This window comes from Eumetopias jubatus, unplaced genomic scaffold (assembly GCF_037043125.1).
Source record: "Eumetopias jubatus isolate StellerSeaLion01/CBP00866 unplaced genomic scaffold, mEumJub1_p1.0 scaffold_7, whole genome shotgun sequence".
Lineage (NCBI taxonomy): Eukaryota > Metazoa > Chordata > Mammalia > Carnivora > Otariidae > Eumetopias > Eumetopias jubatus.
Genome location: NW_028274813.1, coordinates 82,538,581 through 82,558,255, shown reverse-complemented (window position 1 = coordinate 82,558,255; position 19,675 = coordinate 82,538,581). Strand labels below are relative to the sequence as shown.

Below are 19,675 nucleotides of genomic sequence, written 5' to 3'. Positions count from 1 at the left end.
TGGTGCATGCGGCCCCCAGCGAGCAGCCGCCGCCCCCGCCCCGCAACCGCCGCGGCAGCCCCAGGGGAGCGCGGAGGAGGAGCCGCTCCCCGACTTCGTGGCCCACGAAGGGGTGGGGGTCAGGGGCGGTCTCTCCCGCCTGGCGCGTTCCTGCCGGTAAGGCTCAGCCTGCTTCCAGGGCAGCCATTGCCATGGAGACCCCCGAGGCTATAAAGCCAGATACGCAGGCGGGCGGCGGCTCCCGCGCCGCTGAGCCCCCCAAGTAAGGAGCAGGCGCCCCGGTGTGGCCCGGCCCCCGCGAGCGGGGAGGAGGCGGAGGAGCGGCGCCAGCAGCTTGAGGAGCGGCGCGCCCCGCCAGGGCTGGAGGCAGGCGCGCTCGGCGGGCGCCACCGTCTCATCAGGGGAGCGGGGGCTGCCCCGGGTGCGGGTGAGTGGCGCGGCACCAAGCCACAAGGGACGGAGGGGCACCGGACACGCGGGAAACAGCGGGACAAACAGGAGGGGGCCGAGCTTTGGTTCCCGTAGTCTCGTGGCGGGCCAGGCGCAGAGCCCAGAGTAGCGAGCAACCTACACCTCCAGGCGGGAAGCCCAGGGAAGGAGCTGCGAGACACCAGGCGTGCGGCTCAGGAGCGGCGGGGAAACGGGAGCCGCTGGGGCACAAGAGTGGGAACGACAGGACCCTCGGCTGCAGCTGCCCACGCGCGGAGGGAGCCACACCAGAGCACCAGCGGGGCCCAGAGCCCGGCGGGGCGCGGGAACAGGGGCGCCCCCGTGCGGAGCTGCTGGGCCGCCTGGGAGCGGCGGCTGGGGCCATGCTCAAGCCCAAGGACCTGTGCCCCCGAGCGGGTACGCGCACCTTTCTGGAAGCCATGCAGGCGGGCAAAGTGCACCTGGCCCGCTTTGTACTGGATGCGCTGGACCGCAGCATCATCGACTGCCGCGCGGAGCAGGGTCGCACGCCGCTCATGGTGGCGGTGGGGCTGCCGGACCCCGCGCTGCGCGCGCGCTTCGTGCGGCTACTGCTGGAGCAGGGTGCGGCCGTGAACCTGCGGGACGAGCGCGGCCGCACGGCACTCAGCCTGGCGTGCGAGCGCGGCCACCTGGACGCGGTGCAGCTGTTGGTGCAGTTCAGCGGCGACCCCGAGGCGGCCGACTCGGCGGGCAACAGCCCAGTGATGTGGGCGGCGGCGTGCGGCCATGGGGCGGTGCTCGAGTTCCTGGTGCGCTCTTTCCGCCGCCTCGGCCTGCGCCTCGACCGCACCAACCGAGCGGGTCTCACGGCGTTGCAGCTGGCAGCCGCCCGCGGCCACGGGACCTGCGTGCAAGCCCTCACCGGGCCCTGGGGCCGCGCGGCCGCAGCCGCCGCGGCCCGGGGCTCCAACTCCGACAGCCCCCCTGGCCGTCCGGCTCCCGCGCCCAGCCCGGAGCGCCGACGACCCAGCCCCCGCCGCTTACCTCGGCCTCTCCTGGCGCGCTTTGCGCGAGCGGCCGGCGGCCACGGTCACGGCGACGAGGCTGGGTCAGGGGGCAAGAGCTCGGGCCGGCACCGAGCACAGGGCAGCGAGAGGCCCGAGCTGGGCCGAAGCATGAGCCTGGCGCTGGGTGCTGTAACCGAGGAGGAAGCGGCCCGGCTGCGGGCGGGAGCCCTGATGGCTCGACCACACTCGCCCCAGTCTTCAGGGACCGGGCGGTGGCGTTCGCAGGAGGTCCTGGAGGGAGCGCCTCCGACCTTAGTGCAAGCCCCCATTGGCCTTAGCCCCCACCCGGAGGGCGGCCCCGGCTCTGGCCGTTTGGGTTTGCGTCGACGCTCCACCGCTCCAGACATCCCCAGCCTGGTCGGGGAGGCATCAGGGCCCGAGAGCGGCGCGGAGTTAGAGGCCAACGCTCTGCCCCCCTCGGTGCCTGGGCCTCAGCCTTGGCAGGTGGGCACGGAGGCCGTGGTGCTGCACGCTCAGCGGTAAATAGCGTCGAGGTTGAGCCCTGTGTCCCCTCCTCTTATGTCTCGCCTCCCCTGGGATTTCTTTTTTCCAGGTCCCTCACTTTCCTGGCAGTTTCCTGGCCTGTGACCCCAGAACCTGTCCCCACTGCCCAGGCCAGACCCCTACCAATCCTTTCTCTGAAAAGAACCCCTATTTTATTTCTTTTGTGTGTGTGTGCTTGTTGGTATTCCCTGCCTAGGTCTCTCACTGTCCCTATAGCCTACCTTTCCTGTCCTGGAGGGGAGGAGTAGAAGACTGGTTCTGTAGGCTACAGCCTTTCAGCCAGGAAGATGGACCCCCTACTCTGAGCCCTAAGGCTCAGTTCTGAGTCTTGCCGACTCCTGCTGGGTCACCTCCTCCTTACCAGTTTCCCACACCCTGGCAGCCAGACAGCCGAAGAGTTGACTTGTAGAAAAAAGGCCTAGCCTCCCCCCTCTGCCTAGTGATGTGGCTGGCAATGTTGCATGCCACCAAAGTGTCCCTTCCTGTTAAGTGTTGGAGAAGGAGAGCAAGGAGACCAGCCTTTGAGCCCTTCTGGACAGGAGGGCTGATTAGGAAGGAATCTGGAGGTTAAGTTTTTTCTGGGGAGAAACTCCTGCCTCAAGAAAATGAGAGCATATTTAGGGGTGGCAGAGGCCCTGGTATTGAAGGCTAGTTGTCCCCTGAAATAGCTTCTGGGTAATTCCAGCTCCGCAGACCCAGTTTTCAACTTCACTGATGATGTGGGGTCATTGCCCTACAGCAACGGCTACTGAGCCCAGCTCCCAGCACCTGAGCCGAGCTTCAGCTCAGCTGCATTTGAGTTTTATCTTTGAGGTCTCGCCCCTCAGGGCCCAGCCTTATTTCCTCTCACTCTTAGAGCCTGAAATGGAAAGGACTTGGCACTTCCCCGCCCCCACCACCTCCCAGCTCCCCCGGCCCGCACGTGGGTGCTCCGGCAGGGTGGAATGGTTGCGAAGGCTTGGTTTAATTGTATTTCTTCCAATCCTCAAAGAACTCGTGTTTTGAGTCTTTGTATATGAAGCAGAAAGCAGCGGGTCTGATCCGAGGCTTAAGAACCTGACAATGTCTCTTTAAATAGAAGCTCTGCGAGGGGGATAATTGACTGAAGTGTTTGCCACGTTAAACGGCGGCGCGCGCGGGAGTCGGGAAGCCCACACGAGCCGCAGGTCCGGGTTTAAATTACATCAAACTCCTGCGAGAGCTGGAAGGGGGCTGTTAAAGGGCTCCTGCTTCTCGCTGGGCCGTTAATGGAGGGCAGGGCGGATGACGGATGCTGGAGGTCGAGACCAAGGACCCCTGCCTCTGCCCCCGCGCGTGGGACGCAGGTCCCGCCCAGCTTCATTACTGGGCAGATTAATGAATCAGAGGCCACCGCGGGGAGGTGGTTAAATGCCCTTTCCCGGCCTGGTCCTTCCTCTTCCCCTCCCTCCCTGCCCTCCTCTTTGTGCGGACCTAAGAAGTGTGTGGGGGCGGGGGGGGGGGAGAGTTCTAGCGGGTCTAGCGATCGCGTGCCCCAGGACCCTGCGGAAGCGCTAGCACAGGTATCTGTGCGTCCAGCCCACGGGATCGTTGGCGCTTGGGGGTCTCTTTTTGTGAACCCCGAAGGTTGAGCGTGCGGCGCCTCACCCGTCTGAGGTGGGGTCTTTTCAAGACGTCGATCTATATGCCTTTGCAGAACGGAAGGTTTCTCACCAGTAACTCTAAGGGAACTTCCAAGAGCGAGAATGATCTGTGCTGAGAAACTGGTCCTGGAGGTGAGCGGGCCTGGTGCAGGTGTCAGACACCTCCCCAATCCTTCCACCCCTCTGAGGTCGGCAAGGCCGCGCCCTCTCCCCCCCCAACCCCGCACTGGACGTGATCTCTGGTGCCCCCTGGTGGCAGCGCTGAGCTTTCCTCGCGGCGCCCTGGCTCAGAGTTTATCTGGTTTTACTTGGGATCACCGCAATGTACTTCTCCGTGTGCATTTACCCATGGAATCCTCTTCCTCTTGTCGTATGTTAAATCCGGATACTTGAAGTCATTTCCCAGCAGTGAAGTGAGGGACAATAAGCAAAAAAACAAAAAACAAAAAACAACAACAACTCGGATTTGGAGTAGCAGGAGCCCAGACCCTTCTTCACTAAGGACCCCAAGATCTTCCAAGTTAAGGCTCCCATGTCCATAGAGCTCCTGCTCTGTTCTGAAAAACAGGAGTCTCCAACTCCTTGTTTGTAATTTCTGAAGCTGCACTGTTTTCCCTTTTTTTTTTGTTTAAGGTTTTTTTTATTCATTTGAGTCACAGAGATAGAGAGAGAGAATATGAGCAGGGGGAGAAGCAGAGGGAGGGGAAGAAGCAGGCCCCCCGCTGAGCAGGGAGCCCGATGTGGGGCTCAATCCCAGGACCCTGGGATTGTGACCTGAGCCGAAGACAGACACTTAACCATCTGAGCCACCCAGGCGCCCCTGCACTGTTTTCCTCTGATGAGATTTGTTTTCTTTTGGGGGGGTTGCCCTCCCCCTACTCCTTTCTCCCCACACACCTGCCTCTCCTCAGTCCCACTGTCTGGGTGGTGGAACAATACAGAAGCACCTGAAAAGCCAGAGGGAGCGGATCTGGGGTGGGATGGGGGATAATTGGACATCCCAAGTACAAATTCCTTTTTTTCTGACCCCTGCTTGCTCACTTAGTCCCTTTCTGTGTTTAATTTTCACAGAGTTTTTTAATGGTGTAAGTATACAAGTGTTTGGCTTCTTCAGAACACCATAAGGTCTGGGTTGAACAGATGGCAGAAGGTGCTGTCATCTTTCAAATGTTGCTGACCTGTGGCTTTCTGGTTCATTGTCACCCCAGGGCCCTCCTTATTGAGTAAACAACCGTGAGGGCTCCTCTCCACCGAGTTGCCAAGGGCTTGGTGGTTGAAAGCATTGTTTCTTAAAAACCACAACAGATCTTTCCTGTCTGCACTGAATTGTGTTTGACTGACTTGCCGTTCTTGCAGATTTCCCCAGCTCTGTGCAGAACTTCTCTGTATGTCACCATATGTCGCCCATATTTCGCACTTCCTTGTCATTGTCAGCCCCAGGGCTTTGAGGCTGGGGTCCTCTCAAGCTCACTCCACTTTAGAAGAGACTTTTCTAAACAGTTTTCTTTTCCAACTCTTGTTGCTTTCATCGTTGTGAAGAACCACCCAGGCCACTGGATCTCGGTACCCTAACATCAAGCTCAGAACTAGTCTGTGTGGGAGGCTAAATGACGTACACACATGCTTTTGGAATGACACTGTGTGGTGGAAGGACTATTAGAACTCAGAATAGTTAATAAATCCAGTATTATTCAGTTGCAAGAACTGGCCTCTCTTTGCCTTACCAGCGGCTCCTGATTCTGGGCTCCCTCTGGAGCCTCAGAAGGGCGTGCTTGCTTCCCGCAAAGCTTCCGCCTTCCATCAGCCTCCCTCCCTGCCTCTCCCACTGGGCACTGTGGCTGCGTCCTGAAGGCAGGACTCGGGTGCAGCTTTGGACTGAGTTGGTGGGACTAGGACCCTCCGACCAGGGCGGCTGTCCTGGTGGGACTGCTGCGGGGAGCAGGAGAAAGTCTGCACGACTCCTGGGTGCTGGTTGAGAGGGTTCCGTGAGCCCTGGGCTGGGGGACAGGATGAGCTCTCGGGAAGGCAGTGCTGGAATCAGAGTCAGAGCTAGAAGCTGAAAGAGAATTCCATCCACCTCCCCTCCCCGCAGGACTACGACCAAGGTCACTTGATTTCCAGCCACTGCACTGCTCCTTCATAACCCCTCAGTTCTGAGAACTGAAACAGAGACTGCTTTCTCCCTGGAAGCAGCCTCCAGCCACTTCCTATGGACAGCAGTGGGGAGGGCAGCCTCTGACTTGCCCTGGAGTGTGAAGCAAAAGGGATACGAGACACTGATGCAGAAAGTGGTCATCAGCCCCGGTGGCTGCCCCCAGAGCTCCTGTGTGCCAGCAAGCACAGCACATGGCCCGGGCTTTCCTGGCTGGGTTCTGCTCCCCTGGGAAGGAGAGCTCTGTCTCTTTCTCAGCTCTTTCAGCCCCGAGGGCCTTTCACTTCCTGTTTCCCTCCTTATCTGCCCTCAGGGGCCCACGTGCCACCAGGGAGCTGGGTTTTCTGTGGGCTTGAGTGACTGCTGGGGAGTTCATGTTGCGGGGGGGGACACACCAGACACCCACTGCAGGGTGTCCGGCTTGAAGACAGCCTGGCTCCATTCTCAGACACAAGAGCCCAGAGGTTTTGAACACTTAGTTTAATTTAAAACAGGCACAAGTGCAAACAATTCACAAAAGTTTCTAGGGAAGATGCTTTTGTTTTTAAAACTCTGACCCTTAAAAAAGTCCTTGCAATTTATTTTTGGCCCCAAAGCAGGCCACTAGGGAGCAGAGGAATCTAAAAATATTATCTAGATAGGGTCCTGACACCTGGAGTTCTTCCCTGGATTCCCTGACTCACAACATCCCTGAAGGTGCGGAGGGAAGGGGGACAAGGAGACAGGTGTCTGAAGAGGCAGCTAGGGCCGATAGGTTTGCACAAAGGGGGTGCCCATTTTCTTGACAGGATGGGACCCCAGGAGATGGTTCACTCCCCCGCCCCAGACCAAGATTTTGAAAGAACGGGTCCTTGATGACCTGGTTATTGAGATGAAGCTCACAGGTAAAACAAAGTCTGTTCCCTCACCATTCCTGTCTCTGGCTCTGAGACTCCACAGTATAGGTGAAACTCAGAAATCTGCCAAGCCCCTTGGATGCACTAGACTCAATGCAGATCTCTTCGCTGGTCAGGTAGAAACAAGAGACATTTGGGAGGTGGGAAGCCAGGCCAAGAAAGCAGGTCCCTTCAGAGTAGAACTTAGTGGCAGAAAGGATGGAGAAGCCTTATTGCTGGCCGTGGGTGACCTGAAGGGAGCCAGGCTGTCAGGGTGACTGTCTGCCACTTACACACACACACACACACACACACACACACACACACACACACACACACGAGATGTTCTCTCCATCCTGTAAAGTAAGACCACGTTTACCACTAACTCCGTTCTTTCTCTTTCTCCCAGAAAAAATGCTCCTCCTCCTTCCCTGGCCTGTGAGCAGGCTGTTCACACTTCAGGGCAGGCTGTGCAGGGAGAGTGATGTCAGCGCAGGTGGGTTGGGAAGCAGGTGCAGGTCGGACTGTACCTTCGGGAAGTCAGACACGAGGGAGGAAGACAGCTTCAGGCAGTAGAAACCTTCCCTGTGGCCCTCTTGAGACCCCAGGGTTTAGAGCTGGAGCTGAGAACAGCAAGTATCCTGGTGAAGACAGGCAGTCTGCCCTCTTGGGTGGCCTGGGATGCTAGTGCACAACTACCTTTAAAAAACAGCAGCTTTTTCTGCTGGGTTGGCCACAGTGGCCAGGAGTGCTGGTCTCCATGTTTCTTAGAAATATCCCTGTGCAAATAACAAAGGGTCATCCTGTAGAAGGGTCTCCATCATCCCAAAGGCAACTGGGGACTCTCTTGGGAGGGAGAGAGACCAAGGGGCAGGTCCGGCCTGGCCCAGTGGGCTGAAGGGCAGGAGGGTGTGGGTGGGGTTTCACATTCAATCTTTGGAGAGAATACTGAGAGAATGAGGCAGGCAGGCCCTGCCGGCAGGCTGGCTGCCCAGTGTCCCCTGCCTGCGGGCAGAGGTGGTAGGTGCGCTCTGGGGGTGGGCTCAGCAGGTGGAGGTCTGCTTGCGGTAGAGCTGGATCAGGGGCACCAGGCACTCGGGCAGCCCCGTCTGCAGCAGGAAAGGGTGGTCCAGGAGCTCCTGAGCCGTGGCTCTCTCCTGCGGGTCCCGCACCAGCATCCGTTCCAGGAAATCTCGAAGCACTGGGGAGACCTGTGGAGACAGGGCAACACTGAGTGGAAGCCACCGCATGCAGTCACTTTGGGGTGACTCTTCTGCCAGGCCCCACCATCTTTTGAAGGTCTTGAATTCTCTTGTTTCTTACTTCCTGGCAGCTCCCAGGCTCAGGACTTTTCAGATTATCAGGTAAGTAAAGAAACTTGGCATCAGTCCAGGAAAAGTGGCTAGCTCACCTCTAGGGGCTGCTGCTGGAGAGCCCGGCTGCAAATACACAGCCCATTCCCCACCCTGCTGCCAGAGGCTCTCAGCCTTCAGGCTCTGTGGCTCTGTGGAAGGGGCATGGGATTGGTATTAGCAATCCAGTCCTAGGTCTATCCCTGATCTTTGACAAGTTGCAATTTTCTCTAGACCTCAGTTTTCTTATCTGCCCAATGGGCTAATGATAAAATGTGCTTGCCCTGTCTTTAGTGAAGATCAAAAAAGAGGCCAGGGATGAAGTGTCTTGAAAAATAGAAAAGAGCAAAGTGAGACCTGACAAGGGAGATTTCTTTAATGCTCTAAGCCTTGGAGTCTAAGTCAAGGGCTTATCTTGGTTCATTCTGAGCCAGTATCTTGGGATAAGTCTAAGTCTTGGGCTGTTGCAGAAGGCTACCTCCTCTGGGGAATTAGCCAATTGGAAATCTCCCCTATGTGTTGGTCCTGGGGTTGGCAGTGCAGGCTCCAAGGACCAGTTGTCTGGGAAGGTGCTTCCTGACTGTCGTCCTATCCGGCTGTGTTGGGGCCCCAGAAGTATTTTATCATTTAGGGACTGCGTTTCAACCCTCTGGGACATTTCTCACTCTGGCCACCAGATGGCAGTGCCATTAGCCGCCCTGTTCTACCAGGCCACCAGCAGGGGCTGTCCACTGGTAAGACCTGTGGGTTTGGGTGGATTTGGCAGAAAAGGGTTAAATGTGCACACACACACTGGTTTTAAGGGAAAACCCGTGGCTCAGATGTGGTCAGGATGGAGGACAAGCCAATTTGCTGAGCTAGACTGGAACACCGTGCCATGGTACGGCTCCCCGGACAGAGGGAGTGGAGGGGCTCCTGCTCAGTTAGCTTCTCTAGATTCCTCCCCAGGACATCAGGGTTTCCTGGCAGCCTTGCTTTCCCTTCTCTCAGGCTCCTGTCAATTGCCTGCAGGTGGAAACTTGTCCGAGTGGCCACAGGAGTTTGCTGCAGGTTTTGTGTGGAGAAGGCGGAGCCTTTTCTGGGAGACTCTGGCTTCTGTGGAAGGGAGATTGTGGGTCTGGGAGCCCAGGCTCTGGTCCCCTCAGCCTCAGGAAGAATGTGATCATCAGGGTCCACCCTGAGCACTGACTGACCTTGTGAGAGTTTTTCAGCCTGGGTGGGGGGCTGTCCCGGAGCCTCTTCATGGCCTGCACTGGGGAGTCACTGAAGTAGGGTGGCTCCCCGTCCACCATCTCAATCACCATGATGCCCAGGGACCAGATATCCACCTGTAGGAAGAGAATGTCCTTGACACCACTGGCCAGAGTAGGGCCCCTTGGTAGCAGGGTATGGCAAGGGGACAGGAGCAGCTGGTCCCAGCTGTCGTTGGTGAGTTGGCCTTCCTGGCCACCTGCCCTATGGCCAGTTACTTCCTGCAGGAGTGCCCAATGACTGTAGGGACAGAGCCGTCAGCCATCCTAGGAGAATGGCCATCAGATGTGGGGAAGCCTGGCCATACCCCACCCTGCCCACGAGCCGCACGAGGAGCATTTCAGGGAAGAGTTTGTGGCAGCAAAGGCACAAGCGAGGGCAGACCCATCCAAGAGCGGGCGGGAGCAGGCGGTGGGGGGGCGGGCAAAGGGAAGGGGGATAGGGTATTGACTAAGTGGGAATCTGAAAACCAGGGCTATTTGGGGGAGGGGTGTCTCTACAGGGGTCACATGAGCTGTTTGTTCCCAATAGGAACTTCTGGGAGGACGGGGGAGGCATGGAAGGGCCGGTTACCTCAGTCGCATACAGAGACCTAGAGATCACTTCGGGAGCCATCCAGTAGGGGGTTCCTACCAGGGACTTCCTCTTAGGGACATCTTTGCTGATCTGAGCACAGAATCCGAAGTCCGAGAGTTTCACCTGTGGTTGAGATGGGGGTGGGGGGACAGGGAGTGGTGAGCTAGGGCAGGAGCTGAGCTGGGAGCACAGACGCAGGGGGAGGGGCACAGGTGCGCCAGGCTGGGGAGGGCCCTACCCTGCCATCGAGGGTCAGGAGGATGGAGTCACTCTTGATGTCCCGGTGGATGACACCCTGGGCATGCAGGTAAGCCAGGGCCTGCAGCACGGCCTCGCACACAGTGGCGATCTGCTCCTCGTTCAGCCTGGACAGGGAAGGCCAGGCCGCAGACAGAAGAAAATGTGAGTTTGGCAGGGCTGCAGGGCAGCCGGACTGGGCAGATTAGGTGCCCCTGGGACCGGGCCCCACAGCTCCTGGGCAATACATGTAGGGGTCCAGTCACGCCAGAGCCTTGGTGGAAATGGGCCTGGACCTAGGCTGGAGACCCCACCCCACTGCCCTGAACCCTCCTGGGTCTGTTAACCCAGATGGACAGGGGGTGGCTCACAGTGATGTGACAGGCACCCCAAGTTTTCCTGGCCTGAGGCTGCCCAATCCCCCTGCCGGGACAATGGTGGGGGCAGCCAGCTCTCAGAGCCCAGGCCCCCCGTTGCCCACCTGACTTGGGAGACGATGTCCGTGAGAGCCCCGCCCTGTAGGAACTCCATAAGCACCCACAGCTCCTCGCCCACCAGGTAGCTCTTGTACATCTCCACCACGTTGAGGTGCTGGTAGTCTCGCATGATCACCACCTGGGGGGCAGACGGGGGTGCCTGAGTGCCAGGCCCAGTCCCCACGGCCCTGCTCCCAGATGTTCACCCTAAGCGCCCCACCACGTCCCGCCCTCTCCTCCCACCTCATTAAAGAGCAGCTCCCTGCGCTGCTGCTTCCTGAGGTCCATCATCTTGACGGCCACCTGGCGGCCTGAGTGCTTCTCCCGGGCCAGACAGACGATGCCCGTGGAGCCCTCGCCGATCTTTACGTAGCTGTCCAGCAGCATCCGGGGGTCACCCTGGTCCACCACCATCCTGAGTGCAGCCTTGAATTGCTCATGTGTCACAACACCTGTGTCCTCGCCAGCCAGGGCGCCCTTGGCCACCGCGGGGTCCTGGGGCAGGTACAGGTTGCTGGTGCTGATCTGGGCTTGCCTGGTGCGTGGGGAGCCTGCGGGGGAGGACCGGCCTGGGGGTGGGCCGGCAGCGGGCGCTGTGCGGAGGGACCTCTGGGGGCTGCTGGTATCTGAGGTGGTCAGAGGGCTGAAGGTCCCCATGGGCTGGTCCGAGGGCAAGGACTGGGCCTTGGACACCAGGCTTGGTGGGGGGTCTTTCTGCAGTGGTCGGAAAGAGGAGTTAGGCTGCAGGGAGGGAAAGAGAAACAGAGAAGGGTTTGGCTGTGGCAGTGTTTGCAGAGACCTTCCCAGCAGCAGGGGGTGACCTCTGGACAGGGGCAGGTCTGACACAGGGCTTCGGACCAGATAGGGGAGGTGCTGTGGGCAAGGACTGTCAAATGGAGCTGAAGCCAAAGTTCCTGCTCGGGAACCCAGCCCCCAGCGTTTTCCCAGGTGAGCAGTCCGAACGGCAGCTCTTTACATCCGCTCTGCCGTGCCTGGGAAGCTGAAGAAAGCAGAGTCCCTGGGGTGTCCTCTGCTGGGTATTTCTTCCTGGGTAATTGACAGCCAGACCCCAGGGAGGCCACCGAGAGGCCGTCTTCCCTCTGTACTGCCGGGCTGTGGCTGGGGAATCTGGGTCAGAGGCATTCTTCATTCCTGGGGCGCTCGCACCCAAGGGCCCATGTGGGCAGAAGAGGCCCTGGGCAGTGGGGTGGCGGGGGGTGGACAGCAAGGCAGCTGGGACTGCTTCCCAGCACAGGGCTTGGGTTAGGCTGGACCTATCCCCCTATCTGATAGCCCCACTCGTGCCTGACAGCAGGGAGTCTACATGTCTATGCTGTGAGAGCATGTCCCCAGCAGAGGACCAGAGACCGTGTTACCCTCTGGGGCGTTCGCAGGTATGTCTCCTGGGCTAGGGATCTGGTGCCAGAGACATCTGGAATTAGGAGAGTAGGTCCAGCCTAACTCAAGCCCCGGGGCCAGGGGTAGGGAGGTTTCCTAGGGGCTCCCCGGAGTAGCCTCTGTACTTGCTCCCGAGCATGACCCCTGGCTGATGACCCTCACATGGAAGGGAAGGTAGGGAGGAGGGCTATCTTTATGGCCTCTGATGGAGAGGGAGGGAAGGTGAAACTGAGTGGCAGACTGGGCCTCAGTGAGCCCAAGGCCCAGCCCTGAAGCGTCTGAGGCTCCTTGCCTTTCAGGGCCCAAGCCCTCCTGCCACCCTGGCAGGAAAGGGTCCCCTCCTTGGGTTCTCTCCAAGAGCTGGCAATGTGCAACATGACTCTTCCCAGGGATTATATGATTTTAAAAGGGGCACCTGGAAAGGGCCATAAATAACCTAACAAGGGACACTTCAGGGGCTGCAGAGAACTTTCCAGAACATCTCAGAACCCATCATATGGCACTTGTCTAGTTGCCCAGTGGGTCCTGGTCCAGATCCCCAGAACTGCATCGACCTCCAAGAACTCTCCTCAAGCGCTCAGCTTGGGCTGAGGGACCCCAAGTCTGGGCCTTGGACCCTACCAGGCTTCAGCAGAGGACACCCCAAGGACACCCTAGAACCTTGTCAACGTCTTCAGCACCCTCTCCCCAGGCTTCAGGGTGCCCACCCCACCTTACGCAGTGCCTGATCTTGCCTAGAGGGGAACATGTATGCGAGTGCCCCTGCCAGAAGAGAGCTGAGCTGTGGCAGACTCTGCCACCCCCACCCCGCCTGCACACCCCAAAGTGTGCACCAGCCTCTGGCATACTGCCTGGCTCGGGCTCAGCCTTCACAGTGAAGAAGCCAGGAGAGCCTCCCAGCACTGCCGGGACGACTCTATCCTGCCCGGTGAGCACATCTGGACAGTAAAGAGACCTGCCCACGTCTTCACCAGCACCTGCCCCTCACCCATAGACCCCACTCTGTGTAGTGGAGCAGTGGGACCTCTGGAGTGGGGGTCACGACCTAGATTCCAGTAGTGCTCAGGCTCTGACCAGCGATGAAGCTCAGGCCGCTCACCCTCTCTGAGCCCGTCTCGCCTATCAATGCACAGTGATCTGAGAAGCTGGATAACATACAGATTCCTGCTTCAGTAAGTCCCTAGAACAGTGACTCTGCATTTTAACGAGGCCCCTGGGCTCTGATGCTGTTGGACCGTGGACCACACTGGGAGCAGCTTTGGACAAATGGGCTCTGTGATTCCATGGCCTCAGGAAGGTTGTGGGAGGCCTGGGGACTGGGGGTGCAGAGAGCACGGCCACTCCTGAGGCTGGAAGGCCACGTCCTGGGAGCAGAGGCTTCATAGGGCAGCACCCTACACAGCTCACTTCCTCATGCGGTCACCGAGGCAGTCCCCAAGGCCCTTAAAAGAGGTTGCCTGCTGGCCTGCAAGGCGCGGCTCACAGAAAACATGCTCTCTGAGCATCTGGGTCGGGCTGGACAGAATGTGGGGACCTAGAAGCATCTAGAGCTGCTCTTGAGGTTGCTCTAATCAGTCCTTGACCTCTCTCCACCTGGATGTCGAAGGCAGGCTGTGAAATGATTCCCTTCACCTGCTGGCCTCTCGGTCCCCCTACACAGGCTGTCTCTGCTCTCTGGTTGAGTTGGCTTGGGCGGTGGAGGTGGGGCAGGTGAGCACAGGCCATGCCGAGGGGCCAAGGAGGGGATTCGCTCCCCCTCCACTGTCAAGGCCCTGTGGAGACACTGCTACAGGTGCTTGCTGAACTCAAGGGCCAAGGGTGCGGTGGGTGGGTGGGTGGGTGGATGGATGGAAGCGGCAAAGGGCAGGGATCCAGCCGAGAGCCCAGCTCCAGTGTGGCCTAGGACATGGGATGCGAGGTAGTCGGGCTGGGCCCCGTCTTCACCTCAGCAGGTTCTGGTCTCCGGCGTCCCTTTGTTGGCCTTGCTGCCGGTCTCCACAAGAAGGGAGCTTTTACTGAATGTCACCACAAGAAAAGGCCAGAGGAAACCTCTTAAGCCATACCAAGAAAGAGAAAGGGGGACAAAAGATGGAATTAGTTGTTACAGGCTCTGGAGTTCCTTGTGAAACTGAGACATCTTCGTGGGCGGGAAGCCACCGGAAGAGCCAGGCATGCAGTTACAATGATGCCTCATCTCCCCTTCCTGGGCCTTGGCGACAGGGCCAGGCTCTCCAGCCGTGGGCTCTTGGGGGGGCTGTAATCTAAGTGCCTCAGAGGCAAAGGCCATGTTCTAATGTTCTAAAAATAATAAAGCCATTTATTGAGGGTGTACCACTTTGACAAGGGCCTTAAATGCATAATCTCATCTAATTCTCATGACCTTTGGGTTGTTTTATCATTCCATGGGTGCTATTATTGTCTGTATTTGTCGAAAAGGAAACAGGCTCAGAGAGGTTAAGTAATTTGCCCAGAGGCACTAAGTAGTAAGGCGCAAGGCTGGTCCGCCGGAACCCTCACCCCTAAGCTGTGGTCCTGTTAGAGGTCCTTGGCGTATAACAAGAGTACAGGGTATACAGTAGGTGTTTAACCAAGGTTTGCTGATTGTTGACGTCTTCTGATTTAGCCTTTCTGCCTCTAAGTGGAACCACTTCTAAATGCCCCCAGTTCCGGTCTTACAGCGCTTTGGCCTCCCTGCCCCCAGTCAGGGCTCGAGGTCTTTTGCTGTTTAGCCAAAGTGAGTGACTACAGGCCAAGCTTCCTGGGGCTGAGTACAAAGCCCCAGAGCCACACACCGTTCTGTAGCCTCTGCTGGCCCGCTGTGGCAGCTGGTGGCTTGACCTTCTAGGGCCCCAGTGCACGGACAGCTGCTGCAGTTGCTGCTGTGAGGGTCCTGAGCCAAGCCCTGGGGCGTGCTGAGGGGCAGAGGTGGACTGCTGCTTTAGTTTGGGGTTCCTGGGGCTGTAGGGGGTAGGAGTAGGAAGCTGGACAGTGGTTCTCAGCTGGGGCTGATTTTATCCCCCCAAAGGACACTTGACAATGTCTGGGGGGACTTCTGGTTGTCCCAGCTGAGAGGGGATACCAGCATCTAGTGGGTAGAGGCCAGAGATGCTCTTAAATATCCTACAATGCACAGGACAGCCCCTACGACCAAGGATTATAGGATCCAAATGTCAATAGGGCAGGGGTTGAGGAGCCCTGGCCCAGAGCAGCTCGGAGGAAGTCTCAGCCCTGCCTTTTAGAGGCCTGGCTTGGAAATATTTCTCTAGAAACGTATGCCCCAAGTGCCGGGAAGGAAGCCACTGCCCTGGGTTTGGAACTGTGGTGTCTCCCAGCCCCAGATGACGACCCCGTGCTTCCACGGCACACCCAGCTGCAGTGGTCTATGGTAGATCCTTGGTAACATGGAGGATGGGCAGGCTGACCGAGGCTGGCTGGACAGCCTGTTCCCCACTGTGGGGAGCTGTCAGGAGCTCAGAAACATGCAGGTCATGTTGACACCCCCTTTCCCCCCTGAAGCCCTGCCACAGGATTCCCAAGAGGCCAGCAAGCAATCAAGTTCCAGTTCTCACCTCCTGGGCAGTGTGCACATGCTCCCACCTGCCTTTTCAAGGAAGTGTCTCTCCGGGAGCATGGCCTTCCAGAGACCTCCTAGCTCACAGACACACCACACCACATCTCACTTGTTTGGCCCTCTACCCCCCCCCCCCCCACTCCACGAGGGAGCCCAACCTGCATCCTTCATCCCAGCAAGTGCACAAAGCCCAGAACCTTCCCTGGGTGCCTTGGGCTGGCAGTGACTTAGAAAGGTTGAGGGTCCAGGCCGCTCCCCAAACTGTCCACCCAAGTTCTGGCTGGAGCATGCTCATGTGCCGCTGCCGCCAGGGAGGCGCCAGGCTTGCTCTGAAAGCCTTCCGGGGGAGGGGAGCTCTGTCATTCGGGTCACTGTCACCAGTTGTTTCTTAGGTCTGACTTCCCACCCTTGCGCTGCAGCGGGTAAGCTCATTTCTGCCTGCCCCTCATGAAGGAGCTAGAGATGCCATGATCAGAAAGCCTTGGTGAGTAAGAGGCGCAAGCCCAGAGGCCCTCTCACTGCTGCCTTCCTTGACTCAGTCTCCACACCTGGGGCTCGTCCGACCCTCTCTGAGCCCACCTTCTCATCTGCCAAATGAGAAAGGATGGTGCTGTCACCAGGGACAGGACATCATAGGGCATGGAAGAAGCAAGAACATTCTCCTCTGCCTGCCAAGAAATGTCCCTTCGCTATTTCCTATTTCCCAAGAAAAATCTGTGCATTTGAGGCTGTGGCGCATGCCAAAAGTTGGCTTTCCTGCTGCTCCCGGGCCTAGGCTAACTCAATCCTCCAGCTTTTCACATGGCACACAAACTGCAGAACAAATCATTACAGAAATGGTAAACCAAACAACCACTCAAGAAAAGGGGAGGAGGGCGCCTGGGGGTTCAGTCGGTTAAGCGTCGGACTCTTGGTTTTGGCTCAGGTCATCATCTCAGGGTCATGGGATCGAGCCCTACATCGGTCTCTAAGCTCAGCTAGGAGTCTGCTAAAATTTCTCTCTCCCTCCGCACTCTCTCTCTAAAATAAATAAATAAATCTTAAAAAAGAAAAAAAGGCGGGGTCAGGGTAGGAAGGGAAGAATCCTCCTCACTGGAGAAGGGGTTCACATGAACATCTCTGACTCCTGAGGGAGAAGCAGTCCAGGGAGCCTGTGCTCGACTTCAGGAGAGCACTGGGGCAAGTGAGGGGCGGAGGTGGAAAGAAGCTCTTAGAAGAGGGAGACCGAGCCCTTGCCCCTGCCCAGCACTGGAGCACCTATCTCTGCTGGGGCCTGGCTGGGGGTCGCTGGGCTCCAGGGGTAGGGGAAGGTCTGCGCTTATGGTTAAAGGTGACTGCCTCCCAGTGTGGTCCACCTAGACACACTGCAGAGGGCAGGAATGTAACTTGGGGTATACCGAAAGCCCCTCTGAGGCCCCCCAGAAAATGAGCTGGCCGGCAACCTCTGACTCACCCGTGCTAAGCCTCTGGAAGAGCAGAGCTCATCTGGTTCAGGGTAGAATCCTCAGCAGAGGCTCTCAATCATTCTGTTCCCTTATGCTCTCCCTAGCCTGACCCTGTAAGTGGGGAAGGCCCGGCTCCCTGCCCTGCTGAGAGTGGCCCAGAGGGTGGACCCAGCCCCACCTACCTTGCTCTGGGAGGGAGGGCCCGGCTTGCTGCCACTTGCAGGGGCTGTGGCAGGAGTAGACAGGAACATGCTTCGGAACAGCCTGCGCTTGAGGCTGTTCTCCTGGGTCTTAGGGCTGGGGCTGCCCTCCCCGCCCGGCCTGCCTGTCGCCGAGCCCACCAGGCAGGACTGTGGCCGGGCCTCCTCGGAACCGTGCCTGGCAGCCTTGGTCCCGCGCCTCCTGGAGGCTGCGGGGGGCGAGGAGCCGGGTGGGGAGCTCTGCAGGCAGGTGCCCAGCTGCAGGCAGCGCTGCGTGGCGCCCTGGAACTCCGTGGGGCCTAGCGACTGTGCCTTGGTGGCCAGCCCATTGGGGAGGACCCTTGGGCTCTGTGGCTCTGGCCACGGCATCGGCCTGCGGCCTGCTGGTGTGCCCCCATTGCAGCTGAGGTAGAGGCCATGGGGGTCAGTGCGCTCAGACTGGGGGCTCTGCAGGTACATGTCTGGGTCCGTGGCCCAGTGCTCGTCCCCCAGCAGCCCCAGGGACTGTGCCCGCCGCCGGCTGGTGGGGCTGCGGCCACGCAGGGTGTTGGAGCTGATGACCGACAACTTCTGGATATCGTTGAGCAGCCCTGAGATGTAGCCATCCATGGGCACCGAGCTGCCCCGCACCACGGTCTGTAGAGGAGGGAGAAGAGTGTGAGCGAGCAACCTGTTGTTCACGGCAGGGAGCCTCCACGGGGGTCATGGGGAGGCACCCCTAAGGACCTCGCTTGCTGTGTCATCTTAATTTTTCAGCCACTCACTGGGGCCCACAGCAGGTCAGGCCCATGCGGGGGGCAGAGATACAAGGAGAAAGCCTATTGTCATGGGGCTCGCAGTCCAGCAAGGGCAGACAGGGGGTAAGCCCCTCAAATGGTATGGGCAGCTGAGCTTGGGGAGTTGAGGGGGCAGGGGGTGGGGTCATTCTCTAGCTCTATCTGTGGCCTTATGGGACATGTACAGAGCGCCCCGAGGAGGCAGCAACCAGTGCAGGGCTCTCTTCCGCATATTCTGATGGGCCCCTGACTCCAACCCCTCCTGCCCTTCTTGACCCACACAACAAAATCCCCCTGGTCTGGGAGCCCCAGCCCCACAGGGGCTGCGGGTCCAAATACTGCATGGGACACACTTAATACCAAAAGATTACATGTTGTTACCTGAAATTCAAATTTTACTGGGCATCCTGTAATTTTATTTGCTAAATCTGGCAACCCTACCAGCCTGCAGAGAGGGGCTCCCCAGGCTCCTCCTCCCTGGAAATGGAGTCTTCACCCTGGGTGAGGCTCGTGAGTGGGCAATGAAAACAGCCAGCTGATTGATAGCTGGTAATGAGGTGGTCCTACCAGGTGCCTTTGTGGTCTTGCCAGGCATGGTCATCTGTGGAGTGGGAAGGGCTAAACTCAGCCCGACCATCCTCGCCGCCCACCTTACCTTCATGGGCTGGAGCTGCACCCTCGTAATGCGAGAAGGGTCCACCACAGGCTTGGGTCGCCGCAGTGTGTCCAGGATGTTCTGCCATTGTGGCGGGAGGCCCACAAACTTGCCTTCTTTGGGGTCAAAGGAGGTGTGGACACGGTGCTGGAAGTTCTGTGGGGCCGAGATCTCAGGGCGTTTCTTCTTTTTCTTTCGGAACATGGTGCCTGCGTGGGGAGAGTCGGGCTGAGCTCCAGTGAGGGACTTCATGGGCGCCTGGCCCCAGCAAGCAGAGGTGGCTGCAGTGGGTGCTGCCCCCCCCCCCCTACTCAGGGCTCCCTCCCCCCAGCCCAGGGCTTCCCCTCACCTCTCATCCCTACTTCCTCAGGGATATGGCTAGCTCCCAGCAAAGCAGTCCCAGAAACAATAAAAGTGCCAGAAATAAGCCAACACAGACTATAAACAAGGAAAAGAGGTGTCTGTCTTCTTGTCTGTGCCAAATCTCCTGCCGAGCAGGCAGACTCTGGGGGTGTGTTTTTATAAGATCCAAAGCCCATTACAAATATCATTCCATTGTCAAATAATTGAAAAAAGGGAAAGAGGGAAGAAAGCTGGCAAATTCATTTTATGAAGTACAACTTTGATTCTCAAACCAGGTAAGAACAGTACAAGAAAAAGAAAATTTGAACCAATCTCACTTATGAACAAAAGTGAAGATCCTAAGCAAAACTAATAAATTGAATCCAACAGCATGTTACAGTTTTTTTGTTTAACTCACGTCCGTCCCAGGATGGTTCAACGACAGAAAACCTATTTATGTGATAAGCCATATTCATAAAAAGCCAACATGTTGTTCAGTCTGGGACCACATATCATAGGACCAGGAACCCCCAAAAGGGCCCTCTTGGTCACCAAGTGTTTGGCTAGTTCCAGAAGGGTCCTGAGTCAAGGGCACATCTGGTGAGGGCAGCTGTGTGAGGGCAGCTGTCTAGGGTTAAGTCTCCCCACTTTGGGCCCTTTTCCCTTGAGTCTCAGAACTCTGTGCAAAACATGACTTGCAGCCAAACCTCTATCCCTTGCTAATCTGTGCTTTGCCTAAAGCCCTATGAGCACCGTCAACAACTA

General features: G+C 58.1%; 2 protein-coding genes across 2 annotated transcripts in view; one reads left to right on the top strand and one right to left on the bottom strand.

Moving 5' to 3' along the window:
- Window positions 1–373: 373 nt before the first annotated feature.
- On the top strand, window positions 374–3,457 carry ANKRD63 (ankyrin repeat domain 63). Its single transcript, XM_028119501.2, has one exon. It carries the CDS (start codon window positions 813–815, stop codon window positions 1,959–1,961), a length of 1,149 nt encoding a protein of 382 aa, XP_027975302.1. The 5' UTR covers window positions 374–812; the 3' UTR covers window positions 1,962–3,457.
- A 3,500-nt stretch (window positions 3,458–6,957) lies between these two features.
- Window positions 6,958–19,675, bottom strand: part of PAK6 (p21 (RAC1) activated kinase 6) — a 35,966-nt gene continuing 23,248 nt past the window's right edge. The window contains exons 4-11 of the mRNA XM_088024718.1: window positions 18,569–18,777; window positions 17,120–17,773; window positions 10,767–11,264; window positions 10,529–10,662; window positions 10,049–10,175; window positions 9,808–9,933; window positions 9,177–9,311; window positions 6,958–7,842 (exon numbers count right to left, since the gene is read on the bottom strand). Coding sequence (XP_087880844.1) covers window positions 7,675–7,842; window positions 9,177–9,311; window positions 9,808–9,933; window positions 10,049–10,175; window positions 10,529–10,662; window positions 10,767–11,264; window positions 17,120–17,773; window positions 18,569–18,772 — 2,046 coding nt within the window. The 5' untranslated portion in view covers window positions 18,773–18,777 and the 3' untranslated portion in view covers window positions 6,958–7,674. The remainder of the gene's footprint in view (window positions 7,843–9,176; window positions 9,312–9,807; window positions 9,934–10,048; window positions 10,176–10,528; window positions 10,663–10,766; window positions 11,265–17,119; window positions 17,774–18,568; window positions 18,778–19,675) is intronic.